General features: G+C 35.7%; 1 protein-coding gene across 2 annotated transcripts in view; it reads right to left on the bottom strand.

The window, feature by feature from the left end:
* The window catches only part of itpr3 (inositol 1,4,5-trisphosphate receptor, type 3), a 31840-nt gene extending 17575 nt beyond the window's left edge, over positions 1–14265 (bottom strand). The window contains exons 1-27 of one of the 2 annotated variants that reach the window (XM_052562644.1): positions 13737–14265; positions 12622–12692; positions 11841–11962; positions 11539–11625; positions 9981–10139; positions 8620–8718; positions 8263–8346; positions 7891–8037; positions 7458–7553; positions 7329–7367; positions 6991–7130; positions 6766–6865; positions 5774–5934; positions 5476–5617; positions 5231–5392; positions 4935–5107; positions 4138–4257; positions 3873–4061; positions 3370–3621; positions 2426–2570; positions 2194–2338; positions 1909–2102; positions 1710–1830; positions 1193–1247; positions 926–1091; positions 479–664; positions 323–400 (exon numbers count right to left, since the gene is read on the bottom strand). In XM_052562644.1, the coding sequence (XP_052418604.1) occupies positions 323–400; positions 479–664; positions 926–1091; positions 1193–1247; positions 1710–1830; positions 1909–2102; positions 2194–2338; positions 2426–2570; positions 3370–3621; positions 3873–4061; positions 4138–4257; positions 4935–5107; positions 5231–5392; positions 5476–5617; positions 5774–5934; positions 6766–6865; positions 6991–7130; positions 7329–7367; positions 7458–7553; positions 7891–8037; positions 8263–8346; positions 8620–8718; positions 9981–10139; positions 11539–11625; positions 11841–11962; positions 12622–12692; positions 13737–13828 (3525 nt within the window). In that variant the 5' untranslated portion in view covers positions 13829–14265. The remainder of the gene's footprint in view (positions 1–322; positions 401–478; positions 665–925; positions 1092–1192; positions 1248–1709; positions 1831–1908; positions 2103–2193; positions 2339–2425; positions 2571–3369; positions 3622–3872; positions 4062–4137; positions 4258–4934; positions 5108–5230; positions 5393–5475; positions 5618–5773; positions 5935–6765; positions 6866–6990; positions 7131–7328; positions 7368–7457; positions 7554–7890; positions 8038–8262; positions 8347–8619; positions 8719–9980; positions 10140–11538; positions 11626–11840; positions 11963–12621; positions 12693–13736) is intronic. The other variant, XM_052562645.1, reaches the window with a different exon arrangement.
* Between the last annotated feature and the right edge of the window lie 4058 nt (positions 14266–18323).

Here is an 18323-nt window from a genome sequence, read left to right as displayed (position 1 = left end):
TTCCAAAATAATTCTAATTTGTTTATTCATATTCTGATTATCAATGTTGAAATCAGTTGCACAGCTTAACATTTTTGTGGAAAACATCAATTTTCTTTGATGAATAGAAAGTTCAGAAGCATTTATTTGCAACATTATAAATGTCTACTGTCACTTTTGATCAATTCTTGCTTAATAAAAGTATTAATTAAATTTAAAAAATCTGTTTTTTTGTCCCCAATTTTTGGAACAGTAGTGCAATATACTATCTCAGACTTTTAGACCCCACTGTAATTAATCTAATATATCATTGATCAACAGACAAATACACTTAGAACATCACCTCTTTGACATTCTGGTAGCTTTCATTGCTCTTTTCAACATTCTGTTTCTTTGTATCGGTCTCCTCCTGCGGAGATGCCTGCATGAAAAGGCAAATAAAAATAAGCTTCTTTCACCTAATTATCCTGTTATACATAATCCCACCTGCATGACTCACAGGCGCAGCCTCTTTTTTGTCTTTTTTGTCTTTCTTGTCTTTTTTGTCTTTCTTCCCATCTCCCCCAGAGCTACTTTTTTTTATGACCCAAAGCTCAGACTTCTCCACCATGGTGCGCAGAAGATCCAGATCTTGTTTTATGAGTTTGTAGTTGTCCACATCCTGAGTTGAAATGAGAAGCTGGACCTGAGGGGAACAAACACAGCAGGATGAAGAACTTTTTTGATTTTGATCTTTACCAAAGGGTTTGCATTTTAACCACCAGTACTTTTTCATTTTGTGCCACAGGAACTGTGATTTGCTGCATGCAAATGAGAAGTCAAATGTCAATTGTACTGTCAGCCCATTTTGCAAACCTAGGGATGTGATTTTCCTGCAGAATGGTGTTACCTCGAGGTCAATAAAAGCAAGTTGTTTGTATATGTTTAAATGGGCTGTACATTCTACCTGTTTAAAGGTGTGGAGGACTTCTTGTCTTTGACTGAAGTGCTTGAAGAGCAACTGTAAGGCCCCGGAAACCAGCGGAGGGTAGTCGTGCATGATGAGGTGGATCAGAACACGCAGAAACATTCGTCCCCCTTCATCGTCCACTTCCAGAATGCTGTTTCCTTTCCTTTACGGTCAGGGTAAAGTCAAAGAGAGGTCACACAGCACAAGGGTCACACACATGATGAACAGTCATGTGGAAATAGAATTAATTGTTCAATGACGTACCCAATCCCAAACATGGCCTCTGCCTGCTCTCCAATGTGCTGGAGGTTGATGGAAGCTGTTTAAAATATCAGTACACAAATGTACAATCAGAAAACAAACTCAAGCTACTCATACTTCTAACCTAAATTTAATTAGATTTAAAATGGACATCCATTAAAGTTGAAGTGTGTAATTTCTGAGCCACTAGAGGCATCATATGGATCTGCAGAAATCAAACAGGATTTTCCATGTAATAATGACTTACTAATAGTTGTTTTGCATACTGAGCATATTTAGTGAACAAAACAAAATTACACACTACACCTTTCTGGAATTAATTTTAAGAATCAAGTAATGAAGAAACATTGCCACTCTCACCAGAACGAGGCTCTGAGACAAACACAAAAATGAAAACAAGAGTAGAGGGATTAGTAGATTAGTAGTAGTTGATCGATTCTATTAATATTATAAATGTTATTTGATTAGTAGTCAGGTTGTGACACTTACAAGAGTTGACTATTTATCTAAACATCATTACCCTCATGCTCCGTATGATGCGTTGCATCTGCATCTCCCATAGGATAGACTTCCACAAACTCCTTCTTGAAGACGGAGAGCATGAAGGAAATCCGATAGTCCAGGCGTACACTGAGGATGAACTGCACAAAACCATTAGGATTTTCCGATATTGCCAGCACTGAGAGCATTAAGCTGTTGCCATCTTCGACAGCATCTACCTGTAATATCTCCAGGATCTTCAGTTTGGTGTCCATGACAGTGATGTCCTGTGTGTCAATGCTATCTTTACTGCCGGCCTGGTTGTCTAGAGCACCAGGGCGACCAGGGCCGGGGAACTGGGATGGCTTGCGGTTTAGCACCATGGTGGACATCATCTGCCCCATGCCATGAATGGATCGTCTAACATTCTTACCTAGTAAGACGAAACATTTCAATTGGCCATTTTGGACTCTAGGATGTTTAGTTGTGTCATTCAGTCTGTAAGCTAGTTTTTGAATACTAACCACTGCCATCATCACTAAACACTGGACTGATGTTAGCATTACTCGGAGTGCAGTCTATGATTCCCAGGAGGGTGCGGGTCAACCTCAGAAGCTCAAAAAAACTGTAGAACCCAAAGTAGATGAGATGTCTCGCCAAGCTCACCACCTACACACAATGTAAAAAAAGCAAATATGTGAAAGTCATTTAGGAATATTAGTGTTAGCATTTACATGTTTTAATATATAACTGTACCTCATATGTAAGCTTGTTTTTCTCCTCATTGGCAAAAGGCAGGTCATCGATGAGAACGTTGTTGAGGTACTCCTCCATAAAAGCCATCGTATTGGCAAACTTGTTCTTTTTATTGTCTCGTGAATAGTCCAAGTGAGAGTCATAACTACAACAGAAAACAGTGTAATTACACCTTTCATTGTTTAAACAGTGATTGCATACTGCTATTTAAAAAAAAGTTTAATGTCTTTACATACACTATCTTTCAAAAGGTTGGGATAATTTCTTTTTTCAAAATAAATTAAATATTTATTCAGTATATTAGATGACTGCTTAACATTCAGTTTTGCCATCACAGTGATAAATCACATTTTTTTATATATTATTAAAATATATGTGACCCCGGACCACAAAACCAGTCTTACATCGCTGGGGTATATTTGTAGCAATAGCCAAAAATACATTGTATGGGTCAAAATTATAGATTTTTCTTTAATCCAAAAATCATTAGGATATTAAGTAAAGATCATGTTCTATAAAGATATTTTGTACCGTAAATATATCAACATTTCATTTTTGATTAGTAATATGCATTGCTAAGAATTAATTTGGACAACTTTAAAGGTGAATTTCTCAGTATTTAGATTTTTTTTGCATCCTCAGATTTCAGATTTTCAAATAGTTGTCTCCCGGCCAAATTTTGTCATATCCTAATAAACAATGCATCAATAGAAAGCTAATGTTGTGATGACGTTATGATGTATACATCTCAAACACTTAACACTTGACACTTAAGACACTTAAGGTTTTGTGGTGCAGGGTCATATATATGCAGTTTGGGTGAATTAAAAAAAATGAAGAAAATCTTACCAACACCAAACTTTTGAATTTTAGTGTAATAAAGTATGCTTTAAAAAATGCTTTATTAAGTCATATAAGGTGATTGTCTGGGTATATGAACACACTCTTTGATGCTGATAGAAGTGGGGATCTCGGTCCACAAACGAGCAAACTTGATGGGCGTCACAAGCTCCTGAGGGTCACGGTCGACGTGTGCATGTAACATGAGTCTACAGAAAGACGCCCGCAGGTCAAAGGGAAGAGTCTCATCCATCATGCAGAGGGAAATCAGCTCCACATCCAGCTGCTTTGAGATCTCATCTATGGCCAGATACTGGCGATCAAAACACATTCGTGCAAACAGTTTGAGCTGGTACCTGAAAAAAAAACATTATACATATATATAAATTCGTGCAGATGTAAATAGATGATTTTTTGCCAGCAATAATAAAATAGTGAAATAATCTGCTGTCAATTTAACATGTTCATTTAGTACAATCAGCTCTAAGTCTAAAAAGCTGACTGTACTACATTAACATGTTAAACTGACAGCACACATCGATTATTTAAAAGTTTAACAAAGGGTTTAATCAACTGACAGGCCTGGTTATTTCCTTCTTTTCATTACCTGTAATATGTCAGCACATTTTCATCAAGCACATTCCCTTGCCGGGCCTCCTGGGCAAGCTGTCGAATGCTCTTCTCATGGGTCTTATTCTCCTTCTCCTTATCAGACCAGATCAGCCAAACTTCATCCTCCTCTCCAAACTCTTCTAAATACTCTGAGGTGTGCTGTGTGTCTTTAGCGGCTCGCCGCCTTCACAAACACAGACATAGCTCGCATGAGCACATAACCCAAGACAGACATACTACGCAATTTTTTGTGAACTTACTCTGTTTTCATGAGAATATCTTGGTTTTTGGCATCCAGCACACATTTACAGATCAGCTCTTGAGTTACTGGGATCGCAACATTATTGGACACACACAAGTCCGATAGATAGTCCAGAAACCTGCAAATCAGTACATAAACAAAGAATAGACATTTACAGACACAGGTGTTATAAGCTACGGACAAAAAAAAAGAAGGAATACCTAAAAATAATGGAGGAGCATCAAAAAGGAGGAGCTTCAAAATTTACCAATAAATTAATAACCAAACATTTTGAGCATTACTTTATATGACCTTTCCAGCTAATTACATTTTTTTCATTGACATTACACTCAAAATTTGCATTTTTAACCCTAGCAAAACAAATGTTTAGAACTTAAAAGACTGTATTAATTTCAGATTATTTGCATCCAAAATAAACATTTTTGTTTACATAATATGTGTGCACTGTGTATATTTATTATGTACTGTATATATAAATACACACACATGCATGTATATTTAACAGAAATATGTTACATTTATATATTATATCTAATATAATTTATATTAATATACATGTATCTTGTGGCTCTTTCTAGTGTGACGTAAAAAAAATATATATATATATATATGCTGTCAGTGTGTGTCTTTACACAAACATAATAAATATGCACAGTACACACACACACATATCAAGTAAACAAAAACTTTTATTTTGGATGCGATGAATTGTTTGCCAGCACTAATTCATTTCCACTACTTATTCAGACCTATAAATCACATTTTTAAAATGGATAATTTTAAGGTTAATCTTACCTGGGCTCCCTGTTCTTTCGAACCAGACTGACGAAAGTCTCCACCTCGGTTTTAGTGATGTGTTTCTCCAGCAGTTTGCGGTTGTTGTGTAGCAGGGCTGTGATGGTGTCCTCAGCCAGAATATCATAGCCGATCTGAGACTGCATCATTCCAAACTGCTTGGCTATGTGTTCCTGGAAGACAAATCCCCATCTTTGAATGCTGTCTTGTGGCTCTTTCTAGTGTGACAGGAAGTCTGAATGCCATTCATACAATTGACCATTCTTGTGCACCTGTGTTAGTATGGATTGGAGTACCTGATTCTTACGGTAGTCCTCTTGTGAATGACGCAGCACCCTGTAGCACAGTCGGAGCATGTATTGATAAGGGGCGTATTTCTGGTCAGACAGCTCTTCCAACGTCAGCAGAGGCGGATCGGTGCCCCTCTGTTTAAACGGGCCTTTAATGATCCCAAATATCTAAGCAGAAACAAATCATTCAGTAGAACATTCACCAACAATGATGTTTCATCTGCAGACAACACCATAATTTGTCAACTGACCTGTTTGAGAATGTTCTGCTCTCTCATAAGTTTCTGTCTCTCTCGGTTGGGCTTGTTCATAGTCACCTCCAGGGCTGGCTGGCCATTGTTCAACTGATCGACGACAAAGAAAACCACATCCTCCAGCAGTTTAATGGCATACCTTTGAATAGAAAGGGTGCATGAAGATCTGACACAATATATTCTAAAATAGCTTTACTTTACAGATATTTACAAAGTGAAATAAAACTGCTATTTAGGGTCAAAATCCTTCAGGCTGAGACTCTGCTTTGGTGCTTGCGTTTCATGTCAACTCTACCTTCTGTCATTAGGACTTAGGAAACCGGAGTTGAACCTGTCGACTACGGTGCTCAACATGAGGCTGGCATCATTTGCAAAGTCTAGATCTCTAATCTCCATGACCGGCACAGAGACAATGGCGAAGGCTTCCTTGTCCTCTTTGGTGGGGCAGGTGCCCAGCTAGCAGAAGAAAAGGAGGAACAGAGGAGAAAGAAAAAGGAACAAATAAATATATATAGAAATAAACGCAGTTCTCTTGAGTGTTCTATTCATCAAAGAATCTTGAAATAAATGTGTAATTTCCACAAACAAACAAATAAATTAATTGAGCTTTCACATGACCGGTATAAATTACATAAAAATAAATATAAAATAAAAGTACAAAATATTACGTTAAGATAGATATACCAAAACACAAAATTTATTAAAATTGTAGAAATATTTCACAAAATTATTACAGGTTACAAAAAAAATGTAAACTTGGCATAAGAATTTTAGAAAAAAAAACTATATACAACAGAGAAAAAAAACAAGTCAACAGGAGTAATACAGAGAAAAAAAGAAAAAAAATACTACATACATCCTTAATATGTCAGCCATTTTCACATTTACACTGAAAATTAACTCTATGACAGCCAGAAAAAAGAAAAATAGGTCTTTATTGTTCTTTATCCCATTTTTTTGTTAATGCTAATTTTTGCCATCTATCTTGGCATAAGAAATTTCTTTCAAAAACATTTAAAAAATATTACAGACCACAAACTTTTGAACGGTAGTGTAATAAAATTAATCCAATTATTTAAAATGAATGAAAATTATTAAATTATTTGATATGCAACACTTAGCAAATAAATGAATGAATTCTGCTGTAAAACATACAACTTCTGTTTTAAATTTACCTGGTACAAAATTAAGTGAAGTCTGAACTAAATGTTTCAGACGTAAATATATTCAGAATTCTCAGCATTAAGAAGTGAGCGTTAGACAGACTGTACAGAGAAAGTTCTTCACCATTAATCGAATAGGCCTCTCCTCATCAATGTCGATGGGAATGTTGGTGCTTTGGATCCAAGTGTTTGTGCACAGGTGACGGAATCGGACATAAGAATTTCTGTTGGACAGTGAGAAGATGAATATGTGGCAGGAATCCTTTAATCAAGTTCTTAATAAAAATGAATTTATCCCACAGAATGCAGCAAAACAAACAGAGAGAGAGTGAAGCATAGAACTGAATACCGAGGCACAAATGAATCAGTCTTCTGCAGTGTGGTGGGGTCCAGCTCAAACAAAGAGGCGATGTCATTCCCATGAGGCACTGCAACTAGCTTGTATTTGATCCTCTCTCCTAGGCTTCTCTTGATACGGCTACTATCCACCTACAGACAAAATACAAGTGACTTTTTGAGAGAAAAGGAGAACACATAAGATAAGAACAGTCTATATAACAGTCAATTTGCATGCAATTTTTAAAATCATGATCTAAATATGATAAATATGATATCATACAGTGAGATGTCTACCAGAAAGTTTTACCATTGGTTACCATGCATACAGAACATGTCCTTTTAACCTACCTCTATATCATTGCTGTTTTCTTTATAACCTGGGTTCTCCTGCAACACAAATAAATCATGTAAATAAGTCCTTCTAATATAATCAAACCATACAGTATATGAGATTACTATAAATCCGGAGGGCTTTACTTCAGCAGCAAGATAGTTTCCTGTGGCCAAGTGTTTGAATCGGTACAGGCTGTTCCAATGTCCTGCTCCTCCCCGGCACGGATCATGGTGAACCACCTACGACCAACAAGCAAACATTATGACACTATGGAGGCACCTTTCCGCCTCCAAATAGGAAAAATGACCTTAAAAATGTATCCTTAAAAGTTTAAATTGATCAATTAATCTCTTCACATCATATAAAAAGAATCAGGTAACAGGCTTCTAAAAATACTACATGATATAATATATAAATTGAAATGAAAAACAGCTAATAATTTAGAATACAAATTTCTAATTTGCAATACAAATTCATTTGGCTTCTTTGAGGACATAGTCCCACACACAACTGAATCTAAATCCTACCAGGATTTAGCAGGAAATCTGCTAAATCAATCTATGAGGAGGCTCTTACCTCAACCTCCCATAATGCATTAGAGCTGGTGGCTGAAGTAGCAGACTGACGCAGAGTTGTGCGCAGGAACACATGCAGCTTAGACTTGTACTCATCACAGGTCAGAAACTTCTCCTGTTCTGCATGGAAAAGCCTCACCACATCTCCCTATGCATGAAAAGCATATGAGATATCGACATAACTGGCTTGGCTTCAGATATATATATCATAAAACTGGTTTGAAACTGTGGTTATGGTGTATGCAAATGCTGAAAACATGAAATACGGCTTAGCATTCATTCTAAAAACAGCAAAATAACAGCATAGATTTGTTGGTACGAACTACAGCAGATGTTTGTCATAATGACTTTTGCATGCGCTCGCTGCACTTACTCCCTTAAGGACTTCATCTTTATGGTCACTGAACATCATAAACAGACTGATCTTCCAGCTGGTGTTGCTGTTGACTGAATTGATCTGTAGGGGGCAGTCTTACATTATTAAAAGACAGTGGTACACAGCACTCACTTAAGCTTTTTTTTTTGCAGACTTTTCTTCACAGAACCATTACTAATCTCAGAAAACATGTACGTTTTGGAGAAATGACAACAACTAGTTCACAGTCTCAAGTTATGTGTTAATGTGTCTATTGGGCTGCTTGCAATCAACCACAATCCCTCGGTCTACTTCACAGGCATGTTGACAAAAAACTTCAAGGCTAACCGATCATGTCTTCTCAAACAGGCCCACCTCTTTGCACCCTGGGTGATCGGGAAGCTCGTAATTACTGGCATGGAGAGGTTGTCCAGCATTCACAGGATTCAGGATCACCTTATCTCCAACTACCACCTGAAATGTACAGGTAAGTACAAATGATTCAGTGAGGTGCTCATAACGACTGTCACTGCCACAGATATCCAAAGAGCAAATATGTACATCTCTATCAGTTTACACAAGGGAGAAGCAATCTACAAACATTTAAAGTAGGATTAGCTAGAGAAACCTGTTTATACAGTATGTGTATAGGGTCATTTGCATGCATTTTACCTAACTTTGTGTGTGTATGTTGACTGTGTGCGCGCTGAGTACACGTGTCTATATTTGTTTATATAGACCATAATATGTAATTATTAGGTGTGCAAGTAAGTAAAAAAAAACACAGGTGTATGTGTATATTGGTGCAAAGTGAATAAAGGTATAAAGGTGAATCTCAGAAAAGCATGCAAGGTTATACTGCAGTCCAAAACCATAAGAAAAAACATGTAAAAAAGCATTTTGCATACAGAAAGCCAAGCTTGTTTAAAAAAAAAATATTTTCTACATTGTGAAATAAAAGGATGTTATTTCTATGATTTTCATTCAATTATCTTTAAAACAGTATTTTTTAAATCTATGACAGTAAAAATGTTACAGTAATAAATCAAATAAATTAAGAACAAATGAAACAAATACTGCATAATGTAAATACTTGATTTAAAGGGATACTCCACCCCAAAATTAAAATGTTGTTATTTAATCGCTTACCCCGTTTTGAAGAAGAAAGAATCTTTTACGGGTTTGGAACAACATAGGGGTAAGTGATTAATAACTAAATTTTCATTTTGGGGTGGAGTATCCACCCCAAACTTACACTTGTAGATTATTTGTATAATTTGTTTATTTTCACATTAGTCACAAAAGCTATGGGAGGGAAGCAGTGTTATTTTAGTATCATAGCAACACTATTATAGTTATTATTAATATTTTGAGCTTTTATCTTTTATTTCCTATTTTCTTTTTTAAATATGGTTAAAGTTTTGGTAATTTTGTTGGTTTTTTTTATTTCATGTCTTCATAGCTTTTATTTTATATAAAGTAAAATTTAATTAAAATGCCTTGGAAAGTAGCTGAAATAAAACGTTTTTTTTTTTCTTTATTTCAGTTAATGTTTATTTTACTACAAGTAAGTCCTTTATGCTAATTTCTTGTTTTTATGGCATTTAATGATTTTGGCATTAAATATGACACTGGAATGTTCTTGACAAGTTTCGTGTGATTTACCCTTATAAGCTTGTTCATACTGTGTGACTTTTGAGTTTCTTGTATGCTTGCATATGCGTGTGTGAAATTACATTGTCACCATTGGCTCTGAGCTTCCAGAAAGGTTGGATAAAAAGCCAAGATCCCTCATTCCCCGTCCCATCAAGAGTGACACGCATTGCATTCTTCTCCAGCAACGCTGGGAGACGCTTATTCACCGTCAAATACTTGTTGCTCTTCATGTGCAGGAGCTGAAAACACATCAACATTTATTAAAATAAAAACGTCTAGTCTGTAAACTCTTTCTTAAATATAAAAAGCCTCTATGATAGGGTTGCATGAGCCACACAAGGTGTCCCTAACACATTTTATGACCTGACGGAAGAATTGTTATGATCTGAATTAATAAATTGAATTATTAACTGAACATTTGTATGTTAAATAATATTGTTGCTTACTTTTTATACATGCAAGTCACTCGAGACCATCGTGCCAACAACACTCTCTCACTTTACCACACAGCCTTTGTGGTTTGTTGCTTTTTTTCTACAGCACTGCACCTACTACAGAGTTTATTAGAAAGAAAGTACTTCCTTATTGTCTAAAAAAAGACCTTGCAAAAATCTTGAATGTGTAGGTTTTAATATGTTAGCACCTCCTCTGCCACTGAGCGTTAAACTATACAACAATTCCTAAAGACTACAACGTTATTCCAGTGAAAGAAAAGAAGGAAGAAAAAGCATGTCGGCTGGTTTATTAAGAAGCAGCTTTAACCCAAAGGAATTTTTTTAATTTTAGGATACCTTATAGTAACAGGAAAAGGCACCGTTTCCTATAGTGTGGCATTGCTGTAGGCAATTATCTTTAACTGACATCACTAACAGGGAGGAAACACATTTCTTTTTTGCCTTTTCTCACTCAGATAAAGATATGCGGGTACAGTTGTGACCCCAATAACAACCTCAGCATGTCTACATAAGTCAACAAAACAAAAAGGGAATTCGTTTAGTTTATTAATGCAAATAATGTGCAAGAGTCATTGGTGCATGTTATTCCGAAGAAAAAAAATATTTATCTGCTTTATATTTTATCAGAATGGCTTTCATTTCATTCATTGCTAATATAACTAACCCACCTAAGGTCATATACAGACCGCGTCCAGCCAATTACATTCTGAAAATATTCAAGATCCAGTCAATTCCCAGTGTCCCCATATTACAGAAGCATCTTTTTTTAACAGCTAAAATGTCAAATAATCGCTCTTCTTAGAGTCCATAGTTGGTGTTGCGCCTTGAATCTTGAATGAAATGCATGATTAGATTGGGTGACTAGGATAACTCTTAATCTTTTGTTTCTAGAAACAAGAACTGCACATTTCTACTCCTCTATATAAGGGATTAAATGGTTTTACACTTAGGTCTAGCTGTCGGGAATATACATCTGTTTGACAGAGCTTTACATACCCTTATATATATATATATATATATATATACACACACTTTTATATATATATATATATATATATATATATATATATATATATATATATATATATATATATATATATATATATATATATATATATATATAAAACAATCAGCAAATATGTATTTATAGAAAAACAACCTGTAAAAACCATCTGATTCTCACCTGAAGGACACTTCCGTATTTTACCACATCCCCATGGACCTTTTTGTTCTCGGCCTCATTCTGTTTTTGTTCCAAATTAGCTGCATGCTTTGGTACGGAACCAAAAAACAAAACAAAACAAAAAACAAAAAACAAATGAGCAACAAAGAACTGCAAGCAGCTCAAATGTCAATCATCATATGAAATGTGTGACAGCAAACATATTACATACATCAGATTCCTCTTTGCTCACAGTTGTAATTAAAAACCAAAAGATTCAATTTGCTGATGATCTAAATTCAGTAGAATTGTTTGTGACTTACTTGCAATTTCTGAAGAAGCACCATGTCTCCAATCTTATCCTTTTCATGTTTTGCCTGTTTAGCCTTCCAGAACTGTTTTTGGGCAGAATATCGGTTCATGGGATAAACCTTAAAGAGGCAATCTAGATTAAAAAAATACAAAATAAACAACATTTGTACCCGCTGTTTGTGTGTCTGTTTTCAGAAAATGTGAAGAAATTAATAAAAAAATAAAATGACAAATAAAACATTGTAGATACTGGTGTGACTACATTTAGAGAAAATACAGAATTTTGGGAAAGAATAAAATATTTAAAAATTAGCTTTGGACTTTCACAGGAAAACATCATTTTGTACTTGCTCACATTTGATCTCAACTAAACTTTTGTATCATCTGCAGATCAGATCTGACCTTCATGGGTTGGCGGGTTAATGGTTTGAGGTTACTTAACTGCACATGACCCAGTTAGTTACCAACAAACCAACACTAACCTAAATAGCAGCTTGCTCAACAGGACTTAAGTAAATATAACTTATCAATACCAGTTAACTCAAACCAGCCAAATGTATTTTACATGCTACTTTTTCACATTTGCTATTATCCAGAATAGTTATGTAGCATATTGAACTAATATGCAACATGTCTTCTTATTTTTAATGTCTCTCTGGGAACCACAAACTTCTAACTATCAATGAAAGAATCAAGATCAGAATCAAGACTTCCAAAGAGCTACAGTATGTAATAATCATTCTGGAACTACATTTAGCTGTGTGAAAGATTATTTTAAAAGCTATAAAATACCTCTGAATTTTTTGGGAGGGTTGTCTAGATCTCCACCTGCTGGCTCCACGACACAACGATCATCCACCAGCCTGGGAAGGTAAATACACAAGAGTCACCTCAATAAAACGATTCTTCAAAAGCCTTCAAGAGGCACATCAGCGGTAATAAAGAGTTACAAGTCATGAACTCTGAAAGAGCCTCAGTCCTGGCCTGCAACCTTTAAGGTCTAATTATGTTATATTATATATCCAGTCCTACTCAATAATACCCCTAGAGTAGCCTGCAACTGCAAGCAGCCTTTGAGGGTTTCTAAGAAGAAACAGGTTAAAACGTGTTTATAGGTTGCCACGCCAGTACAATAAAACACTGGTCGACCCCGAACGGCTGAAATAGCCCAAGGAAAAACCCTGGACACTTCTGAATGCCATTTCAGAGAGTCATTCCTGCAAAACCTTTGCTTTTTTTAAGCTGAGTGTCTCCATCTTTTTGTTCTTGCATCTGGCCCAGATCCAAAACAAGAGTGGTATTCCCTCCTGACATTAAAACAACAGTAAGGTTTGGGCTGAAAAGTTCATACAGTTCATACAGAATAACAGTAAAAGGTCTCTCCATTTATGACGAACAGGCTTTATTGTACATGTTAAATCAAGACTGCGCTTTTATTTAAAGGCATGGACATCAAGTGAAACTGTTTGAATGGATTTGTGGTGTCCTTACTATAAAATATGCACATTTATAGTATATATAATTGTCTGAAAGTCTGCCTATCAATCAAAAATGTGAATGAAAAGATTCTAGGCAGTTAACTGCACACTGTAACTTAACTGCACACCTGTGTGCAGCTCTCGATCTTTTTGCAAACCATAAACGCAAACACATCAAAGCTCAAGAGTAAAAGAAAGCCACAGTACACCCAACTACAGCAAAGAAAAAGAGCAACGCTTGAGTTCTCAAGACTAGAATGCCAATCATTTAATTTCAAAATAAACTCAACTGATGAGAAATTAAATTACACAATGATGGCTATGATTTACTGTTTTGATGTCACATTAAAAACTATCATTTGTGCAGGGTCTTGGACTGAGGTGAAGGCAGCCAGGAAGACAGATAAGTCAATGAAAGAAGACACTTACCCCAGTGTGCTTATAAAGCCATTGACAGTTCCTTCTGCATACAGAGAGACAATATCTCCTATATGCAGAAAACTGGACGCCGAATCAGACATCTTTGCTATTTACAGCACGCAGGAGTCTAGATGCTTCAGTCTGATCTTGAGAAGCCCGGACACTTTTCTTACAAACTCTTCCTGATATAAAGCGGGGGTAGGCATGCGCTTCACCCACAGTTGAAATATAAATGCATCCCGGTAGAGTTGGAAAACGTGCAAAGGAAAGACAGCCAACAAAAGTTAATTCCCGGTTGGATGTGCAGCTGGGAATGTCAAGCGCAGACCTCCAACAAGCAGAAATGACTCGTTGTTGGAGTTTCGCAGCGTACCTGAGGTCACAGTGCTTCGAACCAGGAAGCACGCGTAACTTTGTCAAGTCAAAACACGCCTGTAGGGGAGGCACCGCGTGGAAAATACAGATGAGACTCGCTAACATATACTCTCCATACTGCAAGCAACAGCGAGCCCTGACAGTTAAAACTATCGAGGACACTACTGGACAGACAGCTCTTTGTGTTAGAATATGAGCCATTTGGCGCGAACTACATAGGCCTGAATCTCTAACCATTAGGCCACCATGTATGTAAAAAAAAAAATAATATATATATATATATAAAATATATATACATATATATATATATACATATATATATATATACATATATACATATATATACATATATATACATATATACATATATATACATATATATATATATACATATATATATATATATATATATATATAATTATTATTACTATTTATTTATTTATTTGTTTGTTTGTTTTTTTACTTCTCAACTATACATTTATGCTGTGTTTTTGTGGATATTTGATAGTTTTGTACCTATTAACTGCACAATTACTCAGCTAGGCCATAAATTGGTTTATGAAAAAAAAAAATTATGAGAAAAATCACTTAAATGATGACCTAAAATATATGTGTGTGAGAATATTTAATACAGTTGAATCTAATGTATAATCTGACTAGCGTTATATTACAACAACAACATTTAATTTTAAGGGTCAGAGTAGGAGAAGGTTCCTCTATGAGAAAGCTGCACAGGCTTCTAAATAAACAGATCCACCCAACCTCTCATTTTATACATTTGGACTAAATTTCCTGCTTTAGTTCCTAAGACAAAACATGATATTCAGCAACACAATACAAGGGGCTTTTGGATTAAATATAGATGCACAATCTAATTTTATTCTTGTTTTGTCAGGCCAAGTTCAGCTTCAGCAACCATGTTTATTAATCATATCTGATCCACCAAGTGATGTCTTTGTGCATAATTACAATAATGAAGACTTGGTGAATATTATCAGTATTTGGTACTGACAGTTACTACAGCAATAGAGTTTCACACTTTTGATGTGTTGTGGTTTATGCTGAGAGGCTTTAGATTCACAGTTGAGAAAGGTGCAATCCATCTTTCCATTCATGTGTGTATAAAAAGGTTGCATTATGTCAAGTTGGTATATAAAATCATTATTCACAATAAGGAGCCATTTAAACGCAACCATCAGCAAGAAAAGATACCTACACACAAAGCTGTGCCATGCAAAATCACATCTGTGCACAAGTACTTGCTCTGAATGTCAAGCTGTGTTTCCAAGTATTCAAAATGGATGGCCAGGCAAATTTGCATTCAAATCAAGCTTCAGGAGGGATGGGATGCAATTGTGGCTGGATTTGCATTGCTGGTTGGCGCTGAAAGTCAATTCGAAGTTTATTGCGACTTTCCCACTCTGTCTCCTTCTGCAACCCCATGTTTTTGATTAAAATGGGAAAACTCTAGTTGAGTCATTACTGGCATATTTTGGGAATGTAGGCGCACAACAGAAGTGAGACATGTTGCTGAAAGCACAGAACACCTTCTCAGATCTGGAGTCCTGACATTACATCAAAACCACTCTGCACATTAGCAAAGCTTTTAACCTTACAGTTATTATTTAAAATACAATATCTAAAGTTCTGGCCTTTTTAAATGCTGACTCTTTTCTAATTAGAGCTTCAGTCGGTGAATGCATCACATGCAACCACAACAACATTTCTGAAACCATATAAGGTTTTTTCCTAGCCTTAGCTATGGCCTCATTTGGAAATATTTTTATATTCACATAGGCTAATCTCCAAAGCCCAGTATTTTACAGGTTCTTTGCTACCCTCCATTGGCTTGTTAAATCTCACTTTTAGTTAATCTCCATATAAGTGCAAGGTCATACACAGATTTTGGCTGACTGCATATTAACAGACAGTCAGGTGAGACAGACAAAAACGTGCATGAGCTGTAAATGACTACATAACACAAGACATTCAAAAGGAATCACTTGATCAAATCAAACGAGCCAAATAACAACTGAGAGTCGGAAAGACAAAAAAAAAAAAAAGGTGTTAACTAGGAAGTGTGTTTGCATCCTGTGCACACTTAAGGCACATGACCAAAGGATCCTCCAGCTTTACCTACAATTTGTTCCGCATATCCTTATTGACACAGGGAGATTTCTACAATGCCTCAGCCTACTTATCAAACAGAAGGAAAACTATATTACCAAAAAAAAAAAAAAAAGATCATGCATTTCTTGCAAATGGAGCAGAGAAAAACCCAGAAAAAGTCTCTCTCAGAGTAACCATTAATGATGCCCTCATTGGTATAAGATAATATTTTCTGTTGGTATTAGATGTCTTAAAACACTTAGATTTTATATGTTATGGTTTTGCAGTCCCTGCACCAAGACTTTATAATGTTTTGTGATGTGATTGCATATCATTATAATGATAGAATTAATATTTAAGATAATAGTTCACCCCAAAAAAAGAGATTTTCTTGCAGCTTTTCACTTCACAAAACGTTAATCGACGGACTGGAGTGGTCCGGATTACTTGTGAAGTATTGTGATGTTTTTATCAGCTGTTTGTACTCTCATTCTGACGGCACCCATTCACTGTAGAGGATCCATAGGTGAGCGACAGGTTGTAAGGCTAAATTTATCCTAATTTTTTTCCAATGAAGAAACAAACATGTCTAGAATAGCTTGATAACCTATTTGATTGTAGGAATGGGATACTGTATGTGCACCCATAACTCTTTCTGACTGATGTGGATAGGATGCTAACATTTAGGAAATGTTTTGTTGTAAATTTTAGATGCTCTCTGCATGCATGTGAGTGTAGAGCCAAGAGATAATATCAAACATAGATAATCTATCCATCACCCATACCCACAAAATGTGTAAATGTTCCACTCCTTCCTGTTTAGTAACTACCCATGAAGCATCACATTTTATATTTTTGCAGCCATGTATGCTGTGACTCCAGTATACGAAGAACTGTGATGACACTTATGCAGAGTGTCTTACATTTTAATGTATATAGTATACAGTCAGTTAATTACAGTCGCACACACAACTGTTGCATTAGCAATTTCCATGAGAGCCATTGGCTGAGCAGCAGCCATCAAGAACAAATAAACATTAGTGACATCATCTTATTTTAAGTCATATACTGTAGGTCTATCTAGATCAAATAATCTTGAGCTAACAAACTTAGCTTTCTGCATGTGAATATTATTGGATTTTAGAAATTGGGCATATTTAAAAAATAAAAATAAAGATGTCATGCAAATACATTATGCACAACCCAAAAGGGAAGAGTAGGAAATTTCCGATTCACTAGCATTTCACACTTATGTTGTTCGTGTTACTTTACTAAGCATTATTCACGTGCAAACTGTTAACTCCAAAGGAAGGATTCTGAAAGCTTGTAGCTGACACATTTTGTCACACAGTGCATTTGACTGTGGTCATTTAACATTCATTACACATTTTAATACTCGTGGTCTGTTGAGCCATTGCAATCTGTGTTTCTGTGTTGAAAACCACATATTCAAACAAGACAGAAAGTTTATATCGCAAACTCTGCTTAACAGATGTCATGCTGATTGAGATTAAACACAGAGATAGAGATGTTGTTTTTACACATGCATGGGTTATTTTCCCATTCAAATCTAAAGCAATCAATTTTTTTCTGGAAGCAATCTTCTCATTTAACCCCTTCTAATGTCTAGAAGTTCAGACATGGTAACTTCAGTCATGCCATCTTTAAATTATTATCTAACCAGCTTTTTAACCTACGTCAACAAATTGGCATATGAGAATGATTTCTGAAAGATCATCTGACACTGAAGACTAGAGTAATGGATGCTGAAACCACAGGGGGAAAAATGCAGTTTAATAGATATTAAAGCCTTATTAGTTAGAAAAAGATTTGTTTAAAAACATTCAAAAATCTAAATTATTCCAAACCTCTGACTGTAGTATGTGCATTTATGCAATTTGTTTAATCTCTTTAATTCACCATAGCTTGAAACTAGTTTTATTCTTTCACTTTCACAGTCATGTTAAAACACTCAGTTCAGTAAATTATAGTGAAATTATAGTGCTTTTAAAACAGCATTTTAATGCCAGCAGAGGGCAATCACACCCATCAGTCAGTGAGGAAAACAGCAAAAAGGGGTGTGACTCCATAAACCCCTATTGAGAGAGAGCA

This window comes from Carassius gibelio, chromosome B8 (assembly GCF_023724105.1).
Source record: "Carassius gibelio isolate Cgi1373 ecotype wild population from Czech Republic chromosome B8, carGib1.2-hapl.c, whole genome shotgun sequence".
Classification (NCBI taxonomy): Eukaryota; Metazoa; Chordata; class Actinopteri; order Cypriniformes; family Cyprinidae; genus Carassius; species Carassius gibelio.
The sequence above is the reverse complement of the archived record's forward strand: the minus strand, read 5'-3'. Positions and strand labels throughout refer to the sequence as shown.